This window comes from Chiloscyllium plagiosum, chromosome 34, assembly GCF_004010195.1.
Source record: "Chiloscyllium plagiosum isolate BGI_BamShark_2017 chromosome 34, ASM401019v2, whole genome shotgun sequence".
NCBI classification, from domain to species: domain Eukaryota; kingdom Metazoa; phylum Chordata; class Chondrichthyes; order Orectolobiformes; family Hemiscylliidae; genus Chiloscyllium; species Chiloscyllium plagiosum.
In genome coordinates this window covers 30,161,367-30,181,928 of record NC_057743.1, presented here as the reverse complement: position 1 = coordinate 30,181,928, position 20,562 = coordinate 30,161,367, and the positions used below count along the sequence as shown (strand labels likewise).

Sequence of the window (20,562 nt, the reverse complement as noted above, 5' to 3'; positions counted from 1 at the left end):
AGTCCAACTCGTCCAGGCCAAATTTTCCCAATCTATATTTGTCCCATTTGCCTGTGTTTGGCTCATTTCCCTCTAAGTGTTTCCGATTCATGTACCTGTCCAAATGTCTTTTAAATGTTGTAGTTGTACCTTCATCTACCTTTTCCTTTTGCTAATGAGTAGAATTAATTCCAATCCCATTTGATCCTGAACCATATTTCAAATATATAGTTCCTAAACAATTATGCTTAAATCATTAGGAGAAAGTGTGTGGACTGCAATGCTGGAAATCAGAGTCAAGTGTGTGTTGCTGGAAAAGCACAGCAGGTCAAACAGCATCCGAGGAGCAGGAGAATCGACGTTTCAGCATAAGCCCTTCATCAGGCTTATCAGAGCTTCATCATCAATAACAGGCTTCAACAGAGCAACAGATACTACTTAGGCACCACAGAGTTCCTCAGATTAGAAGAATATTGAAGTATTAGTCTTTGTCAGTGAAGCTTTCATAATGGAAATGTGTTGCTGGAAAAGCGCAGCAGGTCAGGCAGCATCCAGGGAACAGGAGAATCGACGTTTCGGGCATAAGCCCTTCTTCAGGATTCCTGAAGAAGAGCTTATGCCCGAAACGTCGATTCTCCTGTTCCCTGGATGCTGCCTGACCTGCTGTGCTTTTCCAGCAACACATTTTCAGCTCTGATCTCCAGCATCTGCAGTCCTCACTTTCTCCTCAAAGCTTTCATAATGGCCAACCCCAATCCAATAAACTGATAACCAGGAGTCTGCCTGCAGTGAGATTCCAGCTTCAATTGGTCGATTTAGATTATGTGGTAAAGATCCCAGCAAGAAGATTTTTAGGCTCCCTAATGAAGGCCTTAAGCCTGAAATGTCGATTTTCCTGCGCCTCAGATGCTGCCTGACCTGCTGTGCTTTTCCAGCACCACACTCTCGATACTTAAATCATTAGTCTAAAATTTCTGTACATCAGGTGGATTTGGGAGGTTGGGAATGATGTGTTGCCAAGGTGAATGGGAAGGAAAGAATAGAAAGGTAAGCAAAAGATTGAGAGCTGGTGCTTGAAGCTTAGAGAAAAAAACAAGTCTCTTTCTTTCCACTGTTTGAGTTTCTGCTGATTCAAATTCTTATCGGGGGTGATGTGAGCAGAGTTTCAAGTTGTGTCATCTCTCTATTGAGTAAAAGGGAGGGAAAATGTTTCTTAAGGTGGGACTGCTCACAGTTACTAATACAATACTGTTTATCCTTGTACTGTTCCATGAAATGTCCCAAGGTCATGATGCTTCACTCACATACAATGAAAGGCAGTCCAGGACTTGTATTTCCACACGGCCTTCCAGAATCTCAGGACATCCTAAGAAAGTTCAAAAATACTTAATTTTCTGTGGAGTGCAATTCACGGTTGGAGCTCAATAATCAGCACTAGGGCTGTAACCCCTGGTTACTGTTGGAAGTTCAGTAACAGCACAGTTCCTGTTCCATTTTAAGGGAGGTAAAATTGAGCTGTACTGTTTTTAACCTCAGTCAACCCTGTGGTGCTATAACTCTTACCCCCAAATTCTATTTCTTTTTCCCTTTCTCGATACATTACTGCCATATTAGTCCATAGAAACTCCTTCCCAGGACAAATCCATACAAAAGTTGTAAATTTTTGAAAAGAAAAACTTTTCAAAGCAGCAAGTATGCTCATTGCACGACGAAATATAAACAAAGAAAGGAAAGTCACCATAAGACTGCTCTCTCATTAGAGAGAGAGAGACCACTGTGGCAGTTTGCCCCCATACCTCAGTGAGGGATAAGGCTGAGAAGGTGGAACCTTTATGGTAATCTCAGCTATTGAAGGGATTGAACCTGCACTGTTTACGTAACCCAGCTGTCCAGACAACCGAGCCAACCAACTTCCAGAAACAATTGATACATAATGTTCTATGTGTATACACAACTGACTTGCCTGGTCACATATTGAAGTTACATTGAATCTGCACTTCTTGTCCATGTGCTCCACTAGAGTTATGACAGATTTTGGGTTCTTTCCTTTCTACATTTTGTCTTGTAAATTGCTGTACACATTGCACATTCATTGGTACCACCATCAACTGTTGCAAATGCAAAAGCAGGTTTTTGTCACAAGGTTAACCTGTGGATTAACCTTTGGAAATCCCTCCCTGTCACCATCTTATTTTCAGAAACTACCAAAAACAACCCTGTTGGCAATTCATCAGCTTTTGAAAAACTGAACCATTTGTGATTATGTGACACCGAAGGTTCTGCCCTGATGTATATGAATCTTGCCACGCTTCATTCCTAAACTACCAAATCGTATCTGTAGTGCTTCTTATTCCCACACCATCACCTCTGGGGCTGTTCAAGAATCTAGCCTTGGCCTTTGTCTGTTTACTGTTCACATGCTTCCCCTCAATTATAATGTCTGCAAAATCAGCATGAGATTCCATGTTCATATACTGACAACAATCAGCTCTATCTCACACCACTTGTGTTGACCTCTGCAATGCCTAATTTATTGCATTATTTGTGTCTAATATCCAATATTATTTGAGCAGGAATTTCCTCCAACTAACTATAGGTAAGGTAAAATCCACTGCCTTTGATCCCTGCCACAGATTCTATTCCCTGCCCATTGTTTCTATTCATGGCAATTGTTTCAAGCCAAGCCAGAACCATTTCCAAAGTTAGTATCCAGCCTAAGGCCCCCGTGCTCCAATTTGGCTGTGGCATATTCTCAATTTTATTCGCTCCATACATTGGCAGCCTGCTTTCAGCTGCCTTGACTCTAAACTCCAGGATTCCCAGCTTGAACTCTTCTGCCTCTCGGCCACTCACTATCCCTTTAACGTGCTCCTGAAAAATCTCTTGGTCATCCCTCCCCAAATATCTGACTCAGTATCAAAAGTGCTTTTATTGACAGTGTTGTTAAGTACCTTGGGACATTTCACTAATATTTTGTTAAGTCCTCTGTGTTAATCTAAATCATTGTTATTGAGTACAGAGGAACCTCAATTATCCGAATGATATAGGCAGGGAGTATTTTGTTCAGATAACTGTATGTTCGGATAATCAAACACAGTTTAGCCAAGCATCCGGACCATTCGATCTTGGTCAGATAATCCGAAATTCGGAAAATCAAATGCCGGATAATCAAGGTTACTCTGTATAGACAGTTACACAGCTGGTCTAGAGTTTCTCTGCTACCCCGGGGTTGCCCTTTGTCCTTCAAACCTTAGCTCGGTAACCAACCTGTTCAGGACACGTCCAAAGTGGGTCTTGAACCTAGACCTTCTATCCCCGGAGTAGGGGCACTACCAATGCACCCCTCACTTTAACTCGATGGATATTTTCAAATCAATATCTTCAGAGATATTGCTATTACTCCTGCAGTGGTAGGATTTTAACCCAGGTATCATAGCTCAGAGGTACGGACACTACCACTGAGCCATAAAGGCCCTAACTTTAGATCAGTAATGCACCCTCATTAACAGAAGCCAGGTAATAACTATGTGTTTGATTACTGTCTGATTGCAATTTGTTTTATATCAACCTGTTCAGCAATGTTATTGCATCCATTTGCAGCAGATGGGACTGAAACCCCAGTCTCTTGGCTCAGAGCAATAGATACTACTTTGGCAGCACAAGAGTCCCTCAGATTAGAGGGATATTGAAGTCAGTGAAGTCTTCATAATGGCCAACCCCAATCCAATAAACAGATAACCAGGAGTCTGCTCACAGTGAGATTCCAACTTCAATTGGTTGCGTTAGATTATGTGGTAAATATCCCAGCAAGAAGATTTTTAGGCTGCTTTGTTTCATTTCTCTTTGAAAAATGAGACATTTGTGGAGAGATTGCTGACAGCCTGTCTCCTGCTGGTTAAGCAGGTGTAGAGCTATATACCACAGTTACATCAGTAGTAAATTTTACCAGACACCAGGCATACACTGAACCCAGTTATGCAAAGAGATCAAAGGTTCAATGTCTGTGACATAGTACTTAAATCAACCAATTACATTTTAACTGGTTTAAACAAAATGAGATCTTGACTCTGGCAAATAATTGTACAATTAATTAAGAGAATGGAAGGGCAGATATAATCATACAGCACAGAAGGAGACCCTTTAATTGTGGCCAAGTAGTTAAGGCGGAAAATGTTAAATTGTTTTTTTACCGACATTTTAATCCTCCCAATTATGATTCCTAACATTCTTAATTTGAGCTATTTTCTGGTCCTGTGGTAGTGCCCCTGCCTTTGAGCCAGAAGATCCAGGTTCAATTCTCAACTGCCCTGGAGACAGAACATAGAACAGTACAGCACACAAGAACAGGCCCTTCGGCCCACATTGTTGTGCCGAACATGAAGCCAAGTTAATACAAAAATAACTGCAGCACAGAGGAGTACCTGGCTAGTTCAGTTACTAAAAGCCTTTATCACAGAATTGTTGGGTCAAACTCTGTATTGGTTGCTATCGTTTTAAGGGCCCTTTTGGTGCAGTGGTACAGTCCCTTCCTCTGAGCAGGGATATCTGGATTCATGTCCCACCTATTCATAACACAACCGAAAAGGTTGGCTTAAAAATATCTAGACCAAGCAACCCGTTGTGTTTTTTCTGCCCTTTGAAAGTGTTGCTCAATTAGTTTTACCCTCCACGGTCCTGCAATTTTTTCCCTCTCCATATTAAGATTCCTCTGCAATAATTATTTATCCTGTTTTAAAGAGATCTCTAAAACATGCGACCGGGACAGTCCCCTTTAATAGGTTGCTGTGCAAGGTTTCCAATGACTTCCTATATTATTGTTCACTCCCTCTCTCTTTCCTATCCATCAGGTCTTCACTGATCCAAGCAATCTCCAGCGACATATCAGGTCTCAGCATGTGGGAGCCCGGGCACACGCTTGCCCTGACTGTGGAAAAACCTTTGCCACCTCGTCTGGATTAAAGCAGCACAAGCACATACACAGCAGCATTAAGCCTTTCACCTGTGAGTTATTGCATCTGTCTTATCTTCATGTGTACTTGCAGGTATCCTGTGTTTTCTGACATCTAATCACTTCCTCCCAGTCTTGTGATTGACTAAGTCCATGTGCACAGTGCAGTCCTGCCAACTCTCTCCTTTTTTAAAGGTCACTTGTTTCTGTTAATACGTATGCCAGACACATGCTTTTTCCTCAAGTCTGCAGTTCTCAAGATTCCCCAGCATACTGCCTTGCCCTCTTGTTACTCCTTTATATCATTTCGGATTTTGGGTTCAGCTAACTTGCAAATAATGGTTTCTTCCCCTCATCAAAATATTTTGTATGAGCCCTCTTTTCAACTGAGACAGTTTCAAAATAATCCAGATATGCATATTGAGTGTAAAATATTTTCCAACCATACCCTTCTTCAGTTCCTTCACCTCCTCACCCCCTATTTCTCCCCTGTAGGTGTTAACCCGTGTTGGACTTTCATGGAGGGTAGAAATCTTCACCCTGTGACCTTGCTTCACCTCTGTGCCCAGACAGTAAAACAAAGAGTCTTTGCATTCACCAGGACTTTAATTATCGGTACTTATGGAAAAGCCGTAACGTATTTGCTTTCTGACACAAGTGAAATCACAACCAAGTCAAATTTATACCTAGTTGTCTTTTACATTTTGGTGCATTGACTGGATGAAGTCCTTATTTTACACCACATTTTTAAAACCAAAATGGCTGCCCAATGTGAGCTAATAGAACTTTGATCTATAGGTATGCCTCTGACTAATTCCAGACAGTCATTACACCAATTCCCTTATTTACAGAGATTTGACCTGACACACTCATTTCCTGTCAGATTTCTGCCATTAGCTGTTACAAATTGGAAATTAAATGCACTTTCTGATAACTAGTCTGCCTGCCATCTCAAACCCATTAGTGCTCAGAGATAAGATTCGGTTTAAAAAAAAGTTTTCATAAAGCTTTGCCACGTAGTTTCAGCTGTGCCAACTTGTTACTCATCATGTCATTGATAAGTTGGTGATTAATTCCAGTGTTCAAAGTGATTATTTGCAGTGATAGGCTGAAATATAAGGGACAGACTGAATGCTTTATGAAGAATTTGCAAATTGTGATATTTGTGTTTGTGTTAGTCACACACTCCTGGGAGACTGACCTTTGAGGCCCAGAACTGCTCCACAGAGTCAAACTAAATATATCGAAGCTGTCACTTTTCATTTTGTCCACACTGAGCTTTATATTATTGGCAACGGTATGTTTCCTCCCAAGTTCCAAGTCAATTAGGGAATATAGGCAGATGTTGACTATTTCTGCAGCAGTTAAAATGCAGCAGTCACTTGGAAATCTTAACTTTCCTCTTTGGCTTTATATTTATTCTTTGGTTCTATTTTCTTCCTGGTGTTCAGTGTCACACTTTCAGCTGACGCATTACCTTCTCCTTCATCCATGGAGGCAAAAGGTAAAAACCATCTGTTCCTCTATCATGTTGACCTGGGACTGGTAAATAGCTGATGGCCTTCTGAGGGTAGACCTGTCAGCACTAGTCAACGCAATTGTCAAGTGCCTTGGACTGAGATCCTTCAAAACACCCTGTGGACAGGCACACTTGACCAACTTGGCTGACTTTCCAATTTAATTGGGAATTTATCTCACTGCCACTAGAACTGTGGGCTCAGCTGGTAACCTGTTACACAATCTATTCCCCTGTTACTATAGAACATGACCAACCATGTTCTGCCCATCGGAGATCCTGATGTGAGTGGCCTGCCACTTAAGAGGATGGTGTGAGACCAGTAGCAGCCAGGAAGTTGGTAAACCAGATCGCCTGATCCATTTAACAGTGTAGTCCAGCCTGAAAGGTGCTATTGGTTATAAACGCTCTCACCGTTCCTGAAAAACTATGTTTGAGTTTAATTACACCTTTTTCTGCATCAAAAGATTTAGTCAACTCACTAACATGGCTACATAGCAAAGGCTAATTGCACAATAATACCTAAGTTCACTTTGTGGTTTTCTTTTATATATATTTCTTTTTGTTATTGATAGTATAGCTATATGTAAGTACAAATACCTCAAGAATGAGCATTTTTCTAGATAATCTTATCTCTAAAGGCTTGAAATACTGATATACTCACAGGAACCCCTGCCAATTTTAACACTAAGCCAAGGAACCACCAATAAATCCAAAAAACCTCTCAAGATCCTTCCTCATACTGGTACACTCCCTTAAATTCCCTGTTCTAACTTCTGAAAGAAAATGTCAGCTACACAAACTAAGCTTTGCTTTCATTAAAATAAGATGTCTGCTGAGCTATACAGCAGTCTGATGATGGGACAGAGATCTCACAGATTCCCTGACAGATGCTTCAGTTTGAAATCCTACGCTCAAGAATATTTCATTTTCATTTTCCTAACTGCTCCATTTGATTTTTAACTTTTTAAATGGAGCAAGGTTAAATTGTACAGAATTTATATTTCAAAATTTTTTCATGGACTGTCCTGTAACTTCAGCTTGTTCAGTCTCGGCCTGGCTGACATTACTGCAGCCACGCTAGAGTACATATATGGCCAGTTTCCAGGTTGGTTAAAATTAAACTCAGCGAAGAAAGCACTATTAACAATGGAGAGGTAAGGTATTTTATCATTTTGGGTACCAACTGGTATCCCCAGGTCAGAGGAACGATGCAGCATCTGCTTTGACCCATGATGTTCCTTCAGCACACTCCAAGCTCAGTATGTTTGACCTTTACAGTCACATGATCCAGCTACATGTTAAGTATTTGACACAGCGTGAAAGATTTACAGAACACTGCAACCTACATTTCATGGGAATTATTAAACTCCAAGCATGATGCAAATAAATGCTCTTTTCCTGTTTTGTTTGTGAAACGTATTTCCAGGTATAGTAGTGCTGTAGTTATATTATTTCATTTAACTGTTTTTATATGATTTGTGACAAATAATTAGAAGGATGAGGCCTAATGGACCTAAAATCACTTTGAGAATGAGAGTTAGTGCTATAAGGTGCAAATATTGATAAGCTGAGAGGTCACTTAATTGTATTGGATTCACCGTCTTGTATTTAATTGAGCTAAGTGGTCAATATTAAAAACGGATCTGACACTTTGAAGGACTTGTGGAGGATGAAGGTACTGTAATTTAGATTTATTTTTGAGTAGAACCTTTTGTGATAGTGTCTGAGGTGAGAGTGTACGTGAGCTTGCATCAGTTCCACAAGAAAAATATTCATTCATTCTAAATTTCAGGCTGAAAACTTTTTCAGCTTCAGAAAGTTTCACCTCCTTTAATAGTAGTATACTTTTCAACTATGTATGATGCTGTCAAGGTACTTTTAACTCTTTTGTTACATTGCTACTGTTAACCCTGTTGTCCATGAACCAGTTGGGTGACATAGCTAGAAAATCAGTCATGCTATTGACTAAACTATGAGATTGTCAAGTGAATATTATTCTACAAGAATATAGCCAAGTGTAAGGTTCAGGTATTTGATCGTTTCAGCATCTAATACAGGACATATTGGGGGTGAAATATATTTTCTACAGTCACAAAATGAGCAAGAGTGTGCTGGCCACCTGTTTTACACTGCATCTAGTGAAAATCAATGGACAAGTTGTCCATTTTGTACTGTTGCATAAAGCTATTTTCATCATTCAGTAATGGGAAATGGTCCATGAAGTGAGAATCTTAAAATCTAGTGCATGCCTTGTTTTACAAATAATCGTGGGAGCCAACGAGTGGGTAATGCAGTGAGTGACCCTGGGACATTGAAGTATGTCTTGGGGACTCCATTTCAATATCCATCCATTAAGCTGTGTCTTGCATTGTTATTATTAAAATTCCTCCAAACTATGTGCACTTATCTGTACAACTTGGCTTTGAGTTCTCATATTTTTGTGAATTTTTCTCCCATGAAACTGATATGTCCACATTTGGAATTTTCTGATCTAAGCTTGTTACCCTGACTCTGCAATTTCACAATTAGCTCTAAATGCTTCCTGAAAAGTATTTTCATTTCTATTCCTATCCCTCAGTATTGTCCAAAATAAAGTTTAACAAAATAAAAAAAATGTAAAAGATTATGTTTCACAAGTGCCTGATTAAAATTATTCAGTGAAATGTCTTTTGTGTCTGTAATGCCGTTGAGCTTGAAGGCCTGAAACTTTCCCAAAAAGCCTGACCTCAGACTTGATAATTTAGTAGAGTTAATTGTGACTCTGAGCTGTGTTTGGTTTGTGTAGTCACGACATGTGCAGTATATCTAATTTCACAAGATGTATCACTACTGTTCACTCCGAGTACAGTACTAAGGATATCTTTCTTTAACATCAAGTGACTTGTGCACCAGTTTTCTTCAAAATTATTTGAAGCGAAGCTAATGGACATAATTAAAAATCTTCATTCAGGTAGATTTCACATTGCGCATCCTTTGTTAAACAAACAAACCACAAGCTGCTGACAGTAGGCTCAAGTAGGAACACTTTCAGTTGCAGGGAGAATTAAATCCAATATTTGTGAGAGGTTGATGGCCAATTTGTGTCAGAGTTTACAAAGGAAAAACATATTCCAAAAGCGGACTTCACAAATTTAGAGAATAGTGCTGATACAAGAAGTGTAGCTAAAACAGCGATCAGGAGTGCGTGCAATAGTATACTGGACAATTTAATATGACAACCATTTCATTTATAAATTCATAGATTTTACTTCTGTTTTCATTCTTCGAAAACTTTGAGTTGCTTCTGTGAACTGATGCTCCCGGTTATACGTAACAATAAGATTAGGCACCAATTCCATTAAAAGTCATCAGTCTTGATGAGGCATACAAGTAATGTGGTGTGAGTTCCCAGTGTAAAATCACACATAACTGATGGCCATCATTAAGGACATATCACTGAAGTATTCAAGTAATTAGAGAGAGCTTTGAATAGATTGTGCAAAATGTATTTAGAATTCCAGAATATTCTACACTAAAGCAAAATAGCATATGTAATTATGACAACCATCCATGTTTGATGCTGATTTGCATGGAGCCATTACTATGAATTTTCATATAGACGTTTTTTTTCAATATTGACCTGTTCAGAGATGTTATTACACACCTCTGGAGCAGATCAGACGTGAACCCATGCCACCTAGATCAGAGATACAGATACTACCACTGTGCCACAAGAGCCCTCTGGAATATCTCTCTATACTTAATATTTCACCTCAATTAATGGCATTTCAGATTGGGAAGGTAAATTGACACAACCTTCCCTTGACATGAGATAACTGCTAGTTTTTTTGAACATTTAGGTTAGTACTTTTAGCCTTGGAAAGTTAGCTCCCCATTCTAAGGGCCGAAGTTTAAATCTCAAACTCGAGCATTGATTAAACTTGACAGCATTCTCATAGTTGTGTTTCACAGGATTGAGGTCACTATTAAAGAAGGAGGGGTAAAAGGATGAGTAAAAGGGAGGAGAAGTCCAATTGAATGAGCAGAGGGACATGCTGTATTCAGCCATTCACTATCTCCATCGATACCAAACCCACAAGGATCCACAGTCTGGATTGTTAGAGTGTCTTGGATGAAGGACAATGGCAGTGGTAATTGATGAGAGAGGTAGGATATAGAATCCAAAGTATACAGTGTCCCTATTGCTGCAAGTGCTAACAGCCTGCTGTATAATCACTGTGACAGTGCTTAGTGTAAGTTAGTATGAGAGGATTTGGAATTGGTTTGATTATATTGTAATTATATTTATCTGTATGATATTGACAGATAGGAGGCAGGGACAAGCATGGACACAGAGTGATGGTAAGAAACCTTTTTTTGTATAGCTGTTGAAGTGCAGGAGTGTATTGTCAACCATAACCAGTGTTACGACTAAGTATCTCCCTGTTTACCTCATTTTTAAGCCCTGGTCATATCTGGTTTTCTGTTTCCTTGCTATGGAAGCCAGTCATTTTTTAATTGGCCTCACGAAACAAAAAGCAACAATTGATGTGGGAATATGAACCTGCCCTGATATTCCCTCTACAGTTCGTGTTTATACGGTTATAGAAGGATTGTATTTAATCATTACTTACAGCTTGTTGGATTCCTTTGTGAGCTATTTTATGCATTTAATACTTAGGGAGAGGCAGGGAACATCAGAAAAGCACTCTCTCCCTCTAAATCTCAACTTCAGGGTTCAGTAAAATAGAGCAGAAAGAATTTGACATGAACACATGGGCGAATGTTTTCCATGTAGCACACAGGAGAAATCAAATCCAATAGAATTAATTTTACACTTAGTAACTGAAAGGTGATGTATATGTAAAACTGTAAAACAACATGTCAAACATATTAGGAGGAACGCGGACTGTATTAGTTTTCTTCCTTGCTCTGTGATGTTGTCCTGGGACTTGTCTTTATAAATACAACGGAGATTCTTTCCATTAGCCAAGACTTACTTTTTACTTCTTTCTTTCCCTTGGGATGATCCAGTTGAGTTTTATTGTGCTACCTGACCATGCCCAGGATAATGCTGCACATTCCAGTTTTCTTTAATCCCTTTTATTGAGAATAATGCAAGAAGTATGAGATTTCATTTTCTCTTTCTCACTTTACAGTGTGCACATTCCTGCATGAGTACATAAATGAAAATGCACTAGTAAAAAACAAAATTAAATCCAGCACTTGTGTTCTTTGTTCAGTTGAAGTGATCTGTAACGGTGAGTGACCTTTCAGCTTATCTCCAATTATGGTGGGTATTTTCTTTGAGAGTTTAATTATCAGAATTTGTTAGGGGTATTATCTGCTGAAACACCTACTCAGGCTAGTGTTTGGGTATGTGGCAATTAACAGAGGCATTCCCTAAGTTCTCTTGCACGCTCATATGGCTCACGTTGTTGCAAAACAAAAACATTTATGCAACATCTCTCCTTTGTATTCAATTCCAGGTGAGGTTTGTCACAAATCGTACACCCAATTCTCCAACCTTTGTCGACATAAACGGATGCATGCCGACTGCCGGACGCAAATAAAGTGTAAAGACTGCGGCCAGATGTTCAGCACAACCTCTTCATTGAACAAGCACCGCAGGTTCTGTGAGGGCAAGAACCATTACAATCCCAGTTCTATGTTTCCACAAGGTCTGCCACTTACTCCCAGTGCCATGCTGGACAAATCGAAACCTACATCCACCCTTAACCATACTTCACTAGGATTCAATGATTACTTCCCTTCACGCCCACACCCTACGGGATTGCCTTTCTCACCACCTGCTGCATTTCCTTCCCTTGCTCCAGGTTTCCCTGGCCTTTTCCCCCATTCCTTGTATCCCAGGCCCCCTCTATTGCCGAGCAACCCGTTGTTGAAAGGCTGCTTAAATCATGATATGGATGGAACAGTCCAAAGCCCCATGGGGACTCCCTCTGTGTCGCAAGCATCTTCCCTCGTGTCGACGTTCAACGACAGAGTTGGTCCTTTAGAAGAAAAATCCAACATACGACCTGAAAACTGCTACACTGAGAAAAGCAAAGGTAAAAACAGTGACTTATCAGAAGGTAGTGACTTTGAAGATGTGAATACAACAAGTGGGACTGACCTGGACACAACCACGGGCACTGGGTCTGATTTGGACAGTGATGTGGAGAGTGATCGAGATAAAAAGAAGGAAAAGACCAACCTGACGGCCAAAGCGGCTGACAAAGTCTCCACCAACTCAACCAATGAAATTAATGAGCGAACCTATCTTCCATCCCAACATTCCTTCTTTCCTCCTCCAGATGAGCAGAACCTACCGACTAGCGCTGCTAATGATTCCATTAAAGCTATTGCCTCAATCGCGGAGAAGTACTTTGGCACTGGGTTCATGGGAATGCAAGAGAAGAAAATGGGGTCGCTTCCATACCACTCAATGTTTCCATTCCAGCTCCTCCCAAACATCCCACATTCCATATACCCTTTCACGGACCGAAACCTCAATCCCAACCTCTTAGTGAAGAATGAGCCAAAGTCACCCAGGGAGCATCAGAAAAGTGGGAGCGCCAGCTCCGAGTCACCCTTTGACCTCACCACGAAACGGAAAGAAGCGAAGCCCCATCCAACATCCAAGCTCATGGCATCTGCCCTTCCTGGAGAGGAGCAGCCTCTGGACCTGAGCATAAGCAGTCGCAGCCGGGTCAGTCAGAATGGCCCTGGGGAGCCCCGAAAGAACCATGTGTTTGGTGACCGCAAAATGACGATCAGCGATGAGATGCCCAAGATGTCACACCAGCAACCCTTTCATTACGCAAAGCCATCACCTTTCTTCATGGATCCTATTTACAGGTATTTGTAGATCCTACAGTAAAAATTAATTGTTCCTTCTGAAGACATCAGCCATTGTGTCAACTTGAACATTTCATGAAATGTTTGTGAAATGTTTTTTTCTCTAGTTCCACATTGTTAATGCATCCTGTAGCCATCAGCAATCTAAAGATGTGCTGGTTAGGTGAACTGGCCATGCTAAATTGCCCATTGTGTTAGGTGCATTAGTCAGGGGCAAATATAGGGTAGGGGAATGGGTCTGGGTGAGTTACTCTTCAGAGGGTCGGTGTGGACTTGTTGGGCCGAAGGGCCTGTTTCCATACTGTAGGGAATCTAATCTCTTGACCTTCCTCTTCTGAAGTTGGGACAACGTTCCAAGGCTGCTCACAGCCCTTCCCAAACTTCTCTCAGAAGGCATTTTATTCCCAGTTATTTCCAAAAGGTATTCAATAAAGCACCACATAAAAGGTTATTACACAAGATCAGAGCTCACAGTATTGAGGGGAATGTATTAGCATGGATTGAGGATTGGTTAACACAGAGAAAAGAAATGAATTGAGATTAATGTGTTTTATTCAGATTGGATGCATGTACTTAGTGAAATTCCTCTATGATCAGTCTGAACGTCTCAGTCATTTACTATCTATATTAATTACCTGGAAGAGAGGGAAAAATGGATTGTAGTCAGGTTTTATGATGATACAAAGAGTTGGGAGGGGGCATGTTGTGATGGTACAAAAGGAGATATAGAGTGAGTGGGCAAACAATTGGCAGATGGAGTTTAACATAGAAAAGCTAGAGGTCATGCACTTTGGGAGGAAGAGTCAAAGTCAGACTGTCATTTAATTGCGAAGAAACACAAAAGAAGTGCAGTGCAGAGGGAACTAGGTGTTCTTGTGCATCAACGATTAAAGGTTAGCATGCAGCCACAGCAAGTAATTAAAAGGGCAAATGGAATTTTGGGTTTTATTGCTAAAGGATAGGGGTATTAAAATAGAGAAGTCTTGTTACAAGTGTACAGGCTGTTGGTAAGGCCACACTTGGCGCACTGTGTACAACATTTTTTAAGAAATTGAGAAAAGAGGTATTTGCAATGGACGTGGTTTAAAAGAGTCACTAGGCTGATTGGGATGAAAGGTTGCCTTATCAAGATGGCTAAACAGGTTAGTTCTTTATTCATTGGAGTTTAGAAGAATGAAGGGTGGATTTTACTCAAATGTACAATATTCTGAGGTGGGGGGGCATTGACAGAGTAGATGCTTCAATGTTTCCATTCGTGGGGAACTTTGGTCTCGGGGGACACAGTTACAGGATAAGGAGACACTCATTTAAAATGGAGGTGCAAAGGAACTTCTCTTCCTAGATGGTGGTGACTGGAATTCTCTATCCCAGAGAGCTATGGGTGCTAGATCACTGCAAGTATTTAAAGAGAAAGTCAATCAATTTTTGAAATTTCATGAAGTTGAGAGTTATGATGAGTTGGCACAAAAGAAGAGTTGAGTCCTGGGAAGACCAGCCAGGATTTTGTTGAACAGCCTGAGAGGCTGAATAGCCTACTCCTGCTTATATTTCTTATGTTGTCCCTTTCTCCCCACACTGCACCAGCATCCCTCCCCTCAGTCCCCAACAACCACCACCCCAACCTTTTCTTGAGGTGGGAGGTGAGCAGGGATACATTTGCAGATGAATGGGATGGCAAGGAGGACAGCATTGTATATGGCTGTCATATTCACCAGTGACACTGCTTGTCTGCTCTCAATGCAATGGCCCAGGCCCTAAGAATGGTCAACTGGGCAAGAGAGCCCTCTCCTGTCTGCACCTGATCTGCTTTAATTCACATGCCTTCAGGACAGGAAGGGAGGGGAGAAAAGCAGAGAGAAATTTCAAAACGCATGTGCATGGTTACATTACTTGCTTGGATATCAAGTCCTGCTTTATCACCTGACACAGCTTGGAATGTTTTGCTGATCTGTGCGAAGCATTACATTACTATAGAATACAGTGGCTCAGTGCCTAGCCTGCTGCCTTACAGCACTAGGGACCTGGATTTGATTCCAGCATCGGGTGACTTTCTCCCCGTGTCTGCGTAGATTTCCTCCGGGTGCTCCGGTTTTGACCCACAGTCCAAAGATGTGCAGGTTAGATGGATTGGCCATGCTAAATCACATATAGTGTCCCACAGCATGCAGGCTGGGTGGATTAGCCATGGGAAATGGGGGGTTATAGGGTAAGGGAGTGGGTCTGGATAGGATAATCTTTGGAAGGTTGGTATGGACTCGATGGGCTGAATGGCCTGATTCCACACTGTGGGAATTCTATGATTCTACTCTGCAAAGATCCAGATACACTCTGAAAGTAAATGGTCTTCCCTTTGCATAATTTACCAGCAATGTTAAAAAAACTTCACCCACCTTTGTTTTTAAATGCTTTGCATTCTTTACTGGAGATTTTGTCATGTATAAGAAACAGCCTTCAAAACCAAAAGAAAGTCATTTCATGCTTTTTCTGATCTCTGGATAGATCTGATATCTGACTGCCAGTTAACAGTCAAGAGAAATAGGACCAATGCACAGTCATTTAGACCTTGTGGCCTTTAGAAGAGGCAAGAATGTTGTATTGTACAATACAAAATATGATGGTCCTGTCCATATAAGCCTCTGTAACCTTCAGATCTGTTAGTATAATAAATAATGCAAAAGCGTAGCCCTCTAACTCCAGGCTGATTCAGTAATCTAGGACATGACAGGTCAGGAATGTAACTACCATGCTTCATTCTCTCAGTTTATGGAAAACTGAGCCCTTGTGTTAAACTAGAGCTGCATAATATACATACAACAAAGGTCCTCAACAAATGTTTTTTTTCTTCATCGCATTATAAATTTGTTGCTGCATCACAGTTGTTCAAATCTGGAGATGCTGAATTGTAAATTTGAGCTTCCCTTAATTTGGTGTGCCAGACAGCAACTGTTCTCAAAGTTTCTGAGTTTCCTGACTAGTGTGAAAGGAGATATGAACTGGGAGAAAAGGATTGGAGAAACGAGGAGGATAGGAGCAAGCAATCCAAAGCAAATACAGTATTAAATATTGTAAATATGGTTAAATCAAAATAATGCTTCCAAATTGATCAGATCATCAGGGCAAGAAATCAAAACATTAAACCAGTGAAAGGTGATGTTTTAAATTTCTGCACGAAGTGTTTTCGAGATACTCATGACAATGGAATTGAAGAGGGAGCCTTAAGTGAAAGGATTAAGAGCTCTGGATGGCTAAGAGAAGTGTGTCTATGTATGTATTTGCATACATGTGTTTTTGTGCATGTGTGTTAATGTGTGCATATGTCTTCACGTATTTCTGTGTGTGATAGTGTTTGTACATTTGTATGTGTGAGCTTGCATGTTAGTGTGTGGGTGTATGTATGTGTTAGGTAGTTTGCGGGTGTGTGTATTTCAGGCTGTTACGTGTTTTTGTTGTGTTTGTGCAGTCTGTTTTTTGTGGAACTAGTCAGTAGTGTACATACCTTTCATCAGGTTAAGATGCCTTTCAGCAGCGAACAACCTGCCAATATTCATTGTTCACACCATTTTGATAAAAATTTAAAATTACAAAGGCCACAAGATTATTCAAGTAGAAATGTGTGATGACGACCATTTTATAAAACATAGCTTGCTGAAGAATAAGGTCATTGTGTTTACATGAGTACCAGGTCCTGTGCCTTGTTAGCCTGTGCAGTAAGGCTTGCTAAGGCTGGGAAATGTTGAGCCACATTAGCAATTGATTAATTAACTGCACTGATATAATTGTTGCACTGGAAAACATTATTCTTGAATTATGATAAAATTGATTTCACTTCTGGAAGCAGTTACAAGTTAGATGACATTTAAAATACCCCATTGACAGAACAGGAGAACAATTGAAGGGTCTGCCTCTCCAGACTGAAGTGGAGAAGGTGAATATTTCAATGAGTTAATGACTTTTTCTTCCAAATGAGCTACATAGATCACAAAGGCTCTAATACAATTCCTGGTTTGTGCTGATCTGCTTGATCTCAGTTAGATTAGGGTCAATGCAGCTTCAGCATACCCTGGAATCGGGATAAAAGAATGCAACCAGAGTTCCAGCTCCCAATCGCTATCCAGTCATCCGTAATGGAAACTTAGCAATTGCCCACATGAGGCGGTGCGCCTTCCACGGTCAAGTTGCACAATCCTTCTCCCAACATTAGGTGACAAATATGAGGAATGAGTAAGATTCTGAAAGGCTGCTGAGGGAACTGCCCATAAGCACATTCCAAACAGGGATCATGATGGATAAGGAGGGTAAGGATACCCTTTCACAAACACAGAAAATGCTGGAGAGACTCAGTAACTGAGGAGAGAGAAAGAGAATTGATATTTTGAGTCCAGTGTAATACTTCTTAAGGACAGGGATACCCTTTCATCTGTAAAAGCTTAGAAGGAATTCTAGTGCCCTGCAGAAACCCTCTTCTTGCGTGATTTTTCAGGTGATAGTGTGGAGAAAGTGGGTGGAATGGTGTAACAGCTACAGAACTCTAGTAGTATCCCAGAAATCATGCATGTAAATCCTGCTCTGGCTAGTTACGAAACTGAATCAATAAAGTCAAATGTGAGCAGAAAAAATAATGACTGCGGATTTGATTGTTATTAAATGCAGCCATCTGGTATACTGTCTGGTCTGGCTTACGTTTCTGGAGCTGTGGGCTTGACTCTTGATGACTTCAGGGTAGCAGACATGGCCCTGCCAGCATTCCCCATGTCCCAAAATATAGGTCCCTGTCCAAATCCATGGCAAGTTCAGTGTTCCCATGTGGGACTGAGTAAGTGCAAGACTAAAGGTTCAGTTACTTCGAGCATTCTGCAACTGAAAGCTGTGAGGTTAAAAGGGAAGGGAGGCAGTCCTCTTCCCTACAAGTTACTCCCAAAGAGTCCACAGCCAGGATTTCATCCCAACCTTTGCTTTTCTCTTTCAGCTGGAACCACCTGCATTACACAGCGTAAGTATGCATCTTTCCTTAAGACAACATTGTTCTAAACTGGTCCTGAGTGTCCGAGGTAGGATCTTGGTTTGGGAAATGCTGGGCGTTGATTTAACTCTTTACTTCTCGGTCCAGCAGGGTGGAGAAAAGGAAAATGATGGATCCCCTGAACTCACTGAAGGAAAAGTATCTGCGCCCGAACCCACTTCTGTTCCACCCTCAGGTACGTTCAGATCACATTGGTTTGTTTTTTTTTGTTGAGAAATTTAGCTAAAGCTCTTATCTTCAGGAACATTTTCTGCAATGGATCTGTGTGGTGACTTTAATTAGAGAGGTTTTGTATGTACAACAAATTTCCTTTTCTGTTGTTAAATCAAAAACCAGCTACATAAAGAAAAAGCAGGGAATTTCTCTCTTTTCATTGCCTTTGACTTAGCAGCACAGAAAGAAATGTTTCAGCTCCTTCTGTTTGTGCCAACTCTACCAGAGCTGTCTTGTATGAACTTTGATCTCTTCTCAGAGCCCTTTATTTGTCTTTATGCAGATGGTCTATCTACTTTTTACCAAAAAAATCTAGGAACGTCTGTGTAGTGCAGGTGTGTGTTGCGTGCATGTGTCTGTGTAATGCACATGTAGTTTGTGTGTAGTGTATGTGTGTGTTTGTGTAGTGCGTGCATCTGATTTATGTGTGCCTGTGTCCACGTGTGTATGTGATATGTCATGTGTGTGCCTGCATCCATATGTGCGTGTTTGTATGTGTGCCTGTGTCTATATGTGTGGGTGCATGCCTGTGTCTATGTATGCGTGCCTGTGTCTATGAGAGTGTGTGTGTGTGCGCGCACACCTGTGTCCATGTGTGTGTCCGTGCCTTGTGTGTGTGCCTGTGTCCGTATGTGTGTGCCTGTGCGCACTTGTGTCCATGTGTGTCCGTGAGAGTGTGTGTGTCTGTGAGTATGTGTGCCTGCCTGTGTCCCTGTGTGTGTCCCGTGCCTGAGGGTGTGTGTGTGTGAGAGAGAGAGAGAGAGATATGTCATGGTCCCTGCCTCATTGATTCCCTAAGGCAAGCCATTCCAAAATTCAGAAACTGGCTGAGTGAAGTAATTCCTTCCAGTTTCCTCTCCCAGTGACTATTTTAAATTGATGATTACTCATTACTATCTCCCAAAGCATAAACTTTCCCTCTTCAAACCCATTCATGATTCTAAAAAACCTCTTTTTCTAAATATTGACTTCCCCAGTGGGAAAAAAAAATCGGACACTTTCAAGTGTCTACTTGTTGAATGATAGTTACCCATCTGACAAATTGTTTGGAGAATTTTAATTTTTTTCAGTTCTTTTTAGGTACTGTATAGGTGTAAGAGTCTGGGCAATGCAACCAGTTTTAAGTTAATTCCTAATTCTGTGCCATTAGCCTTCTGTTTTCTTGCACAGAGGAAATGATCATCTTTCAGCGAGACCTCCTGATTTAAGCTGCCACTTTCGAAGGCCTCTTTCAGTTTAACCCGCCGCAAATATGTTTTTTTCTTCCCAGCTTCAATAAATAACACAGAGGAGGTTTTTTTTTATATAAATGGGGGACAACTGACCAGGTTTCACAGCTAAACTTAGTCCACTCATTGTTCTGCCTCCCATGTCTGTCGCTTTAATAACTTCCCTTGATTTTAGTGGAGGGTCTGGCTGACAGAGGTGGCCTGTCTGGCAGGAATATCCTGTGTTTGTGTGCCTTAGAATGGAGTGCACACAGGGAATGATCAGATATGGACAGAGGCGAGCGAGGCAAGGCCTGTGGCAATTGTGAGAAAGGAGCAGCCGGGGAAAGAGGTAAACAGCTGTGGGCTGCCTCTATTGTGATCCGAGTCTGACAGGAGTGAAATAGTTGTGGAAAAGCAGAGAGTGGAGTTTTCTCTCCCTCGCTGCTTTCTCCTGTTTGTTATCTCTCTTGCAGTCTGCCCCTGGGATAACAGTCTGGCATGAGTTGCTAGCATTAGAGTGTATGATCTGGCACCCAAATTGAATGAACACAGCGTCCAAATATGCAGTTGCTTATAAAATACTTCTGCTTGAATTTTTATAATGGTCACCCTAGGTTTTCAAATCTCCCCCCGGCTTTTCCAACCTTACTAATGTAACCTCCAGTAAAATATCTCTGGATTCCTCCCTTTGTAGCTGTTTGCACCTTTCAGATTTTTTTTCCCTCTCCCAGAGTCAGACAGGGTTTCGACTGTCTTGATCCTGAGCTCTGGAATATTCCACAAACCTTTTCATTTCTCTGCCTATCTCCTCCTTTAAGATCCAGATGTTGGT

General features: G+C 41.0%; 1 protein-coding gene across 15 annotated transcripts in view; it reads left to right on the top strand.

Moving 5' to 3' along the window:
* Positions 1-20,562, top strand: part of prdm16 (PR domain containing 16) — a 716,909-nt gene that overhangs the window by 632,692 nt on the left and 63,655 nt on the right. For 7 of the 15 annotated variants that reach the window (XM_043676051.1, XM_043676050.1, XM_043676052.1 and 4 more), the window contains 5 exons: positions 4,827-4,980; positions 10,752-10,787; positions 11,915-13,286; positions 18,253-18,276; positions 18,394-18,481. In XM_043676051.1, the coding sequence (XP_043531986.1) occupies positions 4,827-4,980; positions 10,752-10,787; positions 11,915-13,286; positions 18,253-18,276; positions 18,394-18,481 (1,674 nt within the window). The remainder of the gene's footprint in view (positions 1-4,826; positions 4,981-10,751; positions 10,788-11,914; positions 13,287-18,252; positions 18,277-18,393; positions 18,482-20,562) is intronic. The other 8 variants (XM_043676058.1, XM_043676057.1, XM_043676061.1 and 5 more) reach the window with 6 other exon arrangements.